The sequence below is a fragment of the Zingiber officinale genome, chromosome 2B (assembly GCF_018446385.1).
Source record: "Zingiber officinale cultivar Zhangliang chromosome 2B, Zo_v1.1, whole genome shotgun sequence".
In the NCBI taxonomy this organism is placed as follows: domain Eukaryota; kingdom Viridiplantae; phylum Streptophyta; class Magnoliopsida; order Zingiberales; family Zingiberaceae; genus Zingiber; species Zingiber officinale.
In genome coordinates, this window is record NC_055989.1 from 103519484 (window position 1) to 103531140 (window position 11657).

General features: G+C 39.3%; 1 protein-coding gene across 1 annotated transcript; it reads left to right on the plus strand.

The window, feature by feature from the left end:
- The first annotated feature begins 451 nt into the window (after window positions 1-451).
- Window positions 452-5798, plus strand: LOC122048508 (G-type lectin S-receptor-like serine/threonine-protein kinase B120). The gene is made up of 5 exons (XM_042610068.1): window positions 452-621; window positions 3116-3579; window positions 5098-5172; window positions 5330-5448; window positions 5529-5798. Exons 1-5 carry the CDS (start codon window positions 452-454, stop codon window positions 5796-5798), a joined length of 1098 nt encoding a protein of 365 aa, XP_042466002.1.
- Window positions 5799-11657: the final 5859 nt, after the last annotated feature.

The following is an 11657-nucleotide window of genomic DNA, read 5'->3' on the forward strand; positions in this document are numbered from 1 at the left end:
AACTTAGGGTGTGTTTGGTTTATACGTTTTTCATTTACATTTTTTGAAAAATGCACGTTTCTGAAAAATGGTGATTGGCTTGCATTTTCCATGTCTATTTTCTAAAAAATTAGATAGCATTTTTTGGAAAAATAGAGAATGACAAAAAATCATTTTCTATTTTCTAGAAAACGCGTGTTTTCCAGAAAATGAAAATGGAACATGTGTAAACCAAACGCACCCTTAGGCTTTTACTTTCCCAAAATCCTCTCCCGATCCCTCCTCCCATTCCTCATCCACTGCTCACCTCCTCTCCCGAACCCCCTTCTCAGTCGGCAATGCGCTCGCGACCCTGAAGCCGCAGTGCCACCTTCCTTCTTCCATGCAACGCTGACTGTTGGGCTCTCTCCCGATTTCGCCGACGCTGGTGCCGCTCCACTCTAGCACCGCGCAGCCGCAACCACGAGAGTCGATGCCCCTCTCTTGCTTGTCGCCATGGGACTGGCCAGAAGTCCCTACTGTTTTTGTGGCCTTGAAACCGAGGCATAGGCCAAAGCTCTCAGTCCATTTCCTCTACCCTGGATTAGCACCACGGCAGCCATCGTCGGTGCTAGAAGAAAGGAACGACACCATGGGACTAGGGTTACACCTCTCGCCTACGGATCTAACCAGAGTTGCTGCCATCCGGAAATGAAACAATGCTCCTTGTGCCCCTGCTCATCGCCACACTGTTTCTTTTGTCGGAAACCTCTTCACTGATCGCCAAGGGTGCCCTGCTGCCACCCCTGAGGTAATTGATTACCTCTAGTAGACAATTGAGTGTAGGATTTGTACTTGGAGTTGATTAGAGGTTTTTTATTTGAAGGTCAACAGCTCCACCTAGCTCCGGTCCTGATTTTTAGCAACAAGTTCTTCAACTATGGGGCAACTGAGAAGCATTCAAATTTGGATGAGTTTTAGAGTTGATTTCATTTCTGCATTGGAATTGATTAGTGTGATGATTAGTAGTGATTGATTGTGGGTTGGATTAATTGAGGTGAATCATTAAGTAGAGTTGATGATTTAGTGAAACCTGATTAGATTAATTATCAGATTTGGTGGTTAGCAATTGATCGCGTGGATGAATTATGTATGTTGGATTCATGATGCTTAGTTGTTGATTCAATGAATTAAATGATTGGATAATTGTTGAATTGGGTAGTATCGTGATGATGTTGGTTAGAATTTGATTATCGATTAAGGATGATTAATAACTATTGAATGAATTAAGTATAGTTGATTCATGATGGGTTAGATCTAATCATTGAATTTATTAGAGATATATGGCTAACTCTAAGTTGATCAACGAATGGGAATAAATGAAGTTAATCTTTAATTAGAGACTAACTAATGATCGTTCGATTGAGAATTTTCCTAATTAGGTTGGGGTTTTTGTTTAGCTATTAATTTCACATGAAATTAGTTAAGTAAGATATATTGATGTAGAACTCTGATTTGGGGGTGAACATCACAACGTAAGGTTTATTCTAATATGATCTATATTAGAGGCAGGTATTTCCTTGGCCTCTATAGTTTATTGAACTTGGTATATGGTTGTTTTTAATTAATGGATTAGGTTGCTTTACTTTAGATCTACTCATATTTATCCATGCTCTATACTTGCATGCTTGACCTTAGAGATGATCTAGTTGTTTCTTATACAGTCTTGGCTTTGGATATCTACACTCTGTAGAGTATACACATGTAGAGTAATGTACTATAGGAGATACCTTGTTGATTGAGTTAACAGGATGATTATACATATGATGTGAAGAGTACATATGCATGATCTGTGCTATAAGAGATACCATGTTAACTGTTCATTTGTATCTGTGTGCACACATGTCTGGTGTGTACTATTGGAGAAATTATGTTGATTATACCTATGTTGTGTATACACACGTGTCTGGTGTGTACTATCAGAGAAAATATATCGATTATACCTATGTTGTGTAGAATAATTCTTTTCAACTCAGCTTTGTGTTAATCAATAGACTATTATTGTATTAATCGAATTTCCAACTCAACCTAAAATCATTCTGTTCACTACAATAGTATCAACATTCAACTGTTATTGCTCATCAATCAATTGATCCCAACAATTGAATTGATCAACTAAGTTTCAAATAATATGTTTGCTATAATAGTGCCATCAATTGAGTGTTTATAAGTCAATTAATAAAACACATCAATCGACTTATACAATTGTATCAGTCGTCGATTAATCAACAACAAACTTCTTTAAACCTCGAATTTAGGGTTTAAAGATTAATTAGTGGATTGATACCTCTGTTTCAACTTTACCACAGTTAAATTCTTGTCTTGCCTAATATCAAGTTGATCCCAACTTTGCCTAACATTCAATCAACCTTCACTACCGGGACTTCACTTGTCTAAATCTGGTCGACCTTGTCCTGTTGGGACTTTATTGTTGTCTAAAATCCAACCAACCTTTCTCTTCTCGTATATAACATTTGATCAACATTAACTTTTCATGACTTCTCTCATTGTAAAGTATTCAATCAACCATGACCCACTTGGACTTCATGCATTGTGTCAACTCTTTGTATTTAATTAGCTGTAACTCACTTTCACTTCTCTTTTGTCAATTCCTTATTAAACTTTTGATTACCTAATATTCAATCAACCTTGATCCACTTGGATTTTCAACTCCCTATTAAACTTTTGATTATCAAGTGTTCGGTCAATCGTGATCCACTTGAACTTCTCTATTATCAAGTATCCAATCAACCTTAATCTAATTGACTTCGCGCATAGCCAATAAAATCAATCTTAATCAACCTGATTCAAGATTGATTGCATCGATAATCTTCCTTTCAACAAACTCTCCTATTACTTGGCATATTGCTCTAGTCAATAAATATATTGATTAAACATCGAAACTAAATTCAAACTAACTCGAACTTGATAAATCAAGATTGGTATCAATTTAGATCCGAAATATATTGCACCAACATCGTTCAAATAATATTTTTTGCCCAATGAAATAAGTGTACTTCATCGATTTGGAAACCTGATAGATCGTCCAACCCGAATGAGACCTACTACATCACTGAATATCATATTCGATCTCCAGTGTTAGTGCGGATGCTACTGACACCAACAGAAAGAGATACCTTTTGATTTTTGACGAGCGAGAGTGGAGTTCTTTCTTGTCACTTCCCAGAGACGACTGTGATAATTACAATAGTTGTGGCAACAACAGTGTTTGCACCAAGGGCTACTACTCGATCTCCTGTCGTTGCTTGGAAGGGTTTGTGGAGATCGGAAGTGTCGTCGGGTGCAAGAGGAGGGAACCCTTTCGTTGCTCATCGAACCAGTTTCGGAAGGAGCCGAGCGTGAAGGTGCTCGACACTGAGAACGCAACCTCACGAGGCAAGATTAGTTTGGAATCTTGCAATAAATTGTGCTTGGATGATTGCTCCTGCGTCGCTTATGCGGTGATCAATGGGCCTTATGGTTGCATAACTTGGCGCGGTGACCTGTTGGATCTCAGAAGTTTTCCCGATGGAGGAGATGATTTGTACATTCGGCTTCAAGGTAGTAGAGTTATGCATGCATGAAATTGGATAATCAGAGTACCATTTATTATATATTTTCATTCGTTTTCTTTCCTGTAGAATCATCAGCGTCCAATCGGAAGGAGCTCATGTTGGCGATAGTAGTTGATACAGTGCGTATTTTGTGGGGTCGGTAGGATGATGTGGTTATGAGTCAAGGCTACAAGAGGGTCAACAGTCAAGCCGACGTGAGGGTCAAGAAGGTCAAAAGTCAAGCCTCTGTGGTCGATCAGAAGTCAAGCTGACCTGGCGAACAGGAAAGTCAAAAGTCAAGCCTCCGTGGTTGGTCATAAGTCAAGCTGACCTGGGGACAGGAAAGTCAAGAGTCAAGCCCCCGTGGCATTAGCAGTCAAGCCGATGTGGAGATCAAGGGGGTCAAAACTCCAGGTTACGTGGCCAAAGTCAAAGTCTCAACAGACAGGGTGGTCGAAGGAGGGGATTACAAGACCAGCCCTGATAGTGAGTAATAAGCGGGCCCGTGGGCCAGATACAGCTAAGGATGAAGATTACAAATAAACAGGTCTGGTTACAGACCTGGCGCTCAGGTCGGAACATTCAAGCCAAGGATCACAGGTCTGGTTACAGACCTAGCGCTCAGGTCGGAACATGCAAGCCAAGGATCACAGGTCGGTTACAGACCTGGCGTGCAGGTCGGAACGTACATGCCTTGGATAACAGCAGACAGATGCGGATCAAGAACCAGACCCAGAGTATAGGTCAGGACACCCAAGTCAAAGATCACCGGTCTGGATACAGACCCGGAGTGCAGATCGCGATATGCAGATCGGAGGTAGCAAATGACAGGCAGATCTAGACACAAGCTTAGCACAGATCGGACAGACAAGTCGAGGGTCAGTATATAAGAGCAGGGCGAGTCCAGATCCCGAATCAGTCGAACGCTACAGACAAATCAGCCAAGGAATCGTAACCGCTTGTCAGAGGGAATAATCAAGGTGTCAGGGAATATGCCAACGGTCGGGGCTCAACACCCCTTCGGTTTTGCCGCCAGCCTATTAGGAAGAGTCACGTGTCAACCACCGCCAGATAAAGCCTGACAGCCGACATTCCCTGACACTCGTCAGACCCAGGAATCTTCGCTGCAGTATAAAAAGGGATGTCTTGTCCCTTATGCAGGTACGCTCACTCGTCATTTTTCACTAAGTCTTTACTTTTCGTCCTTTCTCTATTTTTCTTGGGAAAAAGTACCTGACTTGAGCATCGGAGGGTCTGACCCGGGGACTTTTTCCCTGGTTTCTTGTCTCTAACGACTGATGGACTCGTCTGAGTGTGTGCAGAGCGACAGCGTCATCGTCCTAATCACCCCTCTCCATCAACCACCCGTAGGAACCTTTCCAGGGAGGTACCCAGCACGTCCAGCGCTTTGACGACTCTCAGTCAACTTTCCGCACAACAAGGCCCGCCTTCATCCGACTCAACTTCCGGATGGGATCAGTAGTCATTCTGGTGTTGTTGGGAATTTTTTTGCTGTGTTTCGTAGGTGTACTCGTCCGAAGGTGGAGAAACAGAGCATCAACATGCAGATTGCAATTGCGGTTTCCAAACGTGGAGAAAGGTCTTGCACTATGTTTATATACTGATACTGCTAGTTTTCAAAGTTACTTCCGATTTAAAAAGGATTGAGTCAAATTTATTTAGATTAATCATTCAATTCTCAACTCTCTATATATATATATATATATATATATATATATATGTGATCCTTGTGCCAGGTTCGATCAGCGCATTGGACGTACTTCCTTCATATGATTTGCATACTATAAAAATTGCAACAAATGATTTTTCCAAAGAAAACAAACTTGGGGAAGGGGGATTTGGTGCTGTTTACAAGGTAAGAAGACTTTCAGTATCAGAAAAATAAATATAGTCTTTCAAACCTGTAAAATTGAAGGAAATGATAAATTTTGTCAGGGTCAATTGGATGATGGACAGAAGATCGCTGTCAAAAAATTATCAAGATACTCCTCACAAGGTCCAAACGAGTTCCTGAATGAACTCTCCGTGATAGCCAAGTTACAACATACAAACCTGGTACGTCTTCTAGGCTACTGCATTGAAGGAGATGAGCGAATTATGATACTTGAATACATGGAAAATAAGAGCCTTGATGCCTTTATTTATGGTCAGCATATTTTCTCACGTTTCTTAATTTTATTACCTTCACAAATGGTTAAAAACTAATCACAACACATTTACAGAATGATAAAACATCAAAATGAAAAAAAAAGTAACTATTAACCTTTCACCTTGGACAAACCCTCATCAATACAGAAATTACAGAATGATAAAACATCAAAATTATAAAAGAAAAGATAATTGAAAATGCTGGCCTATCATTAATATTCACGATATTCTCTCTGATCGTGATGATTTCTGTAGAAGTTGATTTTTATGAACTTTGATATCACAAAAGTATAATCAATAAGAATCAAAGGAACTCATTTCGCCTCATCAGCCTGTCATCAAAGTGACTCATTTCTTCTATAGTTAAATCTCCTTCACTGCTAATTGAGCTTGATGTCATTACAGGTTGCTTTAGCTGGGTTAAAAGTTGATTCTCACTCGCCAACATTATCATCACCTCTACCATCATTGGCATATCTTCACAGTTTCCCTGCACACACAAAAGAGCTATTTGGATGCATCGTAGGATTCCTATTGTTGGGTATAAGCAATCTAAAGAATCATCAAGAATTTTCAAAGATCTACCTTCCTTCCAAAGTTTATATGCCTACAATCAAATAAAAACTAAAATTTGAGCTCTAAGAAATATCTATATACATAAAGGTTTATATATTTTGAAACTACGCTTATATGTATTTGTTTGACTGAAGAGTCTATTCCTCTTACCACTTAAAATTTCTAGTACTATCACACTGAAGTTAAAGACATCCGACTTAAATGAAAAATATACTTCTGCTAAGACTCAGGTGTCATATATTTACTGCAATTAAGAACTTAAATGTTTCACTATTTTAATTTATATAGTAGTAATAGTATGATCTTGATTTTAACTTACAGTGTTCCAATTGTCGTGTAGTTGCATTCTCAAGAATTTCATCCACTTCAACTATTCTTGCAATGTCGAAATCTGAGATCTTTGGACGCATGTCCTTGTCGAGGAGGATATTGTTTGGCTTAAGGTTACGATGAATGACTCTTAAGATGGAGTCTTGTTGCAAGTATAGAAGGCCTCTCGCAATCCCCATTATGATCCACTTTAGCAATTAGCTTTTGATTTTATCTGGATCAAGTTATGAATAGTTTTTCATAGCATTATCAAACAATATATAAGAATTAATATAAGCAAACCTACTAACCAAAAAGGAAAGCTTCTAAGCTCTTATTTTCCATGTATTCCAAGATAATAAGTCGCCCGTCTCTTTCAATGCAGGAGCCCAACAGATGAACAAGGTTTCTATGTTGTAACTTGGCAATAAGTGAGAGCTCATTATGGAACTCATTTGGGCCCTATGACAAGTACTTGGACAATTTCTTGACGGAAATCTTTGATCCATCTTGCAATTGACCCTGATGAAACACAATATTATTTCTAACTTTATAGATTTCAAAGATCTTTGGTGATTCCAAAAGCTTTAACCTTGTAAACTACACCAAATCCTCCTTCCCCAAGTTTGTTCTCGTTGGAGAAATCGTTGGTCTCCAATTTTATTGTATGCAAATAATAGGAAGACAGTGACCCCAATGCTTAGGCTGAACCTGACGCAAAGATCGTAATAGTAATTAGTAGAAAACAATGAACAATCAAGAACAGAGTGTTGGAGATTAAATAGTCGGCTAAAAAGAGGGTTGAATAGGCAGTGCCCCCAATCCGTGGTTCTCTCTTCTTACACGTGTTAGTTGTGCAGCGGAATAATACAAAACAAGCTAAACACTAAAGAGAAGAAAGCAAACCACTAACACGTTGTTTAACGTGGTTTGGAGATAAAGCTCCTACTCCATGGCTGTCCGTAAGGTGGACGATCCCGATCCGTCGGTAGATGACTTCCCGGCAAACTCTGGCTAGCTCACATATCTCCTTATGGGTGGAGAAACTTCATCACAACTCTCACAAGAACACTTGAGACGCTAGGGCACTGGTAGACTACTGATAGGGGTTAACCACCTCTATTTCGTCAAATCTAACCAAGCTCCCAAGCCTTAGTTATATAGGACACGGGTTGGAAAACCCTGTCTACCAGTCGATTGCCCTCTGTGGAAATTCGACCGTTACATCCCAACGACTCGATACCAATTGACTGGTGAAAATATTAGTCAACTACTCCACACTGCCGAGTGATCAGAAGCATTTTGTTTACTCCCAGTCGACTGAACCAGTCGACTGATGAAAATATCAGTTGATTGGTACCCCGAGTACAGTCTCTCAGGACTCGGACCCTCACCTTCATGACTCACTTGATTGTTTCTCGTAGCCTTGATCTATTGCCTTCAAGCCTACTTCCTTTGGCTCTCGTCCCTAGGATGCATTCAAGCCCGTGGCTTGTCCCAATGTCATCCTTCGCATATGCCTCCAAGTCGCTTCCCTCGGCTCTTGTCCTTGCTGCCTTGTCTACAGTTCCTCGAATGCTCCATCCTTCACCGGACCTGTAGCCATCAAGCTGAGTCATATGTGTATCCTACAAACTTGCATAACTCAAATACACATATCAAATACAAGAGTAAACATAACTTAAATCCTTTATCCAAAACATCAAGACCCCCACCCCTCTCACATACATATGATCCTACAACATCAAGTATAGTCTGAGTTAGAGCATCCTACTAAGTCAAAGGTGTTTGTTCTAGAGTACCAAATTCCTGTATTTAGTTTGTCTTTAATATACCTAAATATCCTTTTGTAATTGTTAAGTGTGATTTTTTTTGCACAAGATTGGTACCTAGCACACATACCAACTACAAATATAATATTAGGTTAACTTGCAATTAAGTATAACAAGCTATTTATTGCACTCCTATAATATTTTAAATCTATTGATTTTCCTTCTGAATCATTATCAATTTTTATATTTGTTGTCATTGGAGTATTAATTTCTTTAGAATTTTTCATTTCAATTTTTTAATTAATTTGTTAGCATATTTGTTTTAAAAGTCATAGTTACCTTCTTTAGTTTGCTTCATTTGTAAGCCCAAGAAGAAGGTTAGTTCACCTATTAGACTCATTTCAAACTCATTTTTTATTAATATAATAAATTCTTTTAGAAATTTTATGTTGGTTGACCTAAAGATTATATCATTTATATAGATTTGGGCTATAAAGATATCCTTTTTTAGGATTTTAACAAATAGAGATGAGTCAATTTTTCCTTGATTAACCCCTTTAGATATTAAGTATGTTGATGACAACTTTTAATACCAGACCCTAGGTGCTTGTTTTAGTCCATAATATTGGCCCTGGGACAGGTTGGCAGGGGCGCTGGGGGTGAGCGTATTCGTATTTTGCCACCTTGTTTTAGTCCATATAAAGTTTTTTAATCCAAGGACATGGTTTGGGTGGTCAAGATCCTCAAATTCGGATATTTGGCTTATAAAGACCTCTTTTTTAATGAATCCATTAAAAAATACGGACTTTATGTACATTTGATATAGCTTTATGTGCTACATAGGCTAGGAGCATCCTAGCCAGTGACTAGTTATGTCCATAATAATTTTTGTTAGTCTGTAATTCTGTGTTGGAACCAGACTTAGGTAGTAGTGGGACATGTTATTGATACTGAAGTATACTTAACCTTCTGCAACTGTTATGAAACTGAAAGGTACTGTGAATTTTCAAATGATAACCAATCATCACAATTTCCCAGGCAAAAGCTTCTTTTCTAACATCAGCCAATAGCAGAATGTGTGGGTCTTAAATGCTAAACCTAGTTTAGCTAACCTAAATGGTTTTTCCATTGGCAAACGGATGCTGTTATCTTGGTTACTGCTTGTAGGCTAATAACTAAGCCTCTGGCAATTGGGAGATTGTGCAGGAACTGAAAGGGAATACTTTGAACTTTCAAAAGATAATCATTAATCAATCACAACAGTTTGAAAAAGCTTCTTTCCATTGATACTACATCAGTCAATAGTAAAATAAGTGCATCTTACAATCCATTACCTATTGTATGTTTTGTAAATAAAAACAAATTCCCTAACCTAAATACATTTCTCATTGACATAAAATCTTGTGAATTTTCAAAAGTTAACCGATCATAACATTTACAAAGGCAAAACCTTCTTTCATTGACTTGCATCAGCCTATAGCAAAATGTCTTACAAGCTGTTAAATATTCTGTCTTTAGTAAATTAAAAGGTGTGAAGAAATTGCATTGTTTTGGTGGTCCTTGTAAACAGATAAAATAATAGATTCTAAGAGAATAGCAGGGATGTTTGATCTTTATTCCAGAATGTTTATGGTATCAATGTGTTGGATCGAGACTGCGCTAGAGGGGGGAGGGGGGGGGGGGGGGAATAGCGCTCGTGGCTATTTTGATCGTATCGGAATCGTAAAACTATCAAAGTAAATATACGCAGCGGAAATAACGAATGCAATTACAGAGGGACACAAGAAGTTTTACTTCGTTCGGAGCCTAGGTCGACTCCTACTCGAAGGCCCGCGATCCTTGATCGCTTTCGGTGGGCAACACTTATAAGTACGAAAAAGAGTACAAGATTTACAATTAGTACAGTAATTAAAAACAAGTATACCGACTGGTCGTCGTGGACTCGTAACAGCACTTCAGGGTCGTTGATTGAGCAGCACGCAGCACAAGGATCGCTTGGAAGTTGTTTTTCTTCAATGCTGCTCGAAGTCCCCTTATAAAGGGCATCCAAGGCGCCTTCAAGACTCCGAGTCCACCGTGCAGATGAGCGCTGACCAGTTTGTGCTTATCACCTTTGAGGGCGCCTTCAAGGGCCTTCAAGGCGCCTCCAGAGCCAGCTGAGGCGCCTTCAACCCTATTTCGCGGCCAGGTCAGCTGAAGGCGCCTCGGACACTGCTCATCCGAGGCTTTAGGTTGCTCCTTTGCACCGCAAGATACGTTAGTCCCAAACACTATCCTGCGACAAAGTTAGCACAATAAACATGATAAATAAAGTATAGCCAGTCTTCGGATTTCCGACCGAAACCCTAGGTCGACGCCCATTGTTCCCTACGAGGAACGTCCTCACCTACTCCACTCGGAGATTTACTTGATGTCGCTTATCGCTCGATACTTCGGACTTTCTGCTGGACATCCGCTTCCCGGCCAATCCAGTCTTTCACCTGGTTCGCGACACCAGGACTTTCCACCTAGGGTTACCACCCCCTAGGACTTTTGCCTGAAGACATCGACCTGCCAAGACTTTCCGCATACGGTTACCACCCCCTATGACCTAGGGTTACCGCCCCCTAGGGTTTTCCCTTTGCCAAACCGCAGCTAGGACTTTCCTGAAATCCTCAAGTAGACTTGTTAGACTACCAAACATCTTAACTTTGAATTCTTTGCCATTATCAAAACACGAGTTCGATCGTCGGATGCTTCCCGCACCAACACAATGTTCTATTCTTTGCATATGTAGCATTTGTAATTGTATTGCCCCTTTCACCTACATGCTAATGACAAAAAATATATATATATATATATTTCTCAAAATTTGGCTTTACTTATCTATAAATGAGTTTCTTTCCTGTTGATTATTATTCAAAGGATCATAAGAAATCTAAAGAGATTCTGTCATTGAGCTATAAAACTGATATCATTGTATATAAACTATGACTCTTTCTTAAAGGATTCTTGAAGTTGAGTATGCTTAGCAGGGGAGGATATTTGAAGTTGAGTATGCTTAGCAAGGGAGAATATACTATGCATAACCCAATACAGATATAATAAAATCACAAATTCACATATTAGGTTTTCAGAATTATGTTTAGAGGCAATAAGGTATACTGATATCAAACATGCTTAGTTGACTAATTTCTTACAGCCTACACATAGAGCACGAATTGAATCCACATTGGAGGCCATTATACTTGTATAGTGTACTTGATTACTTATTATTATT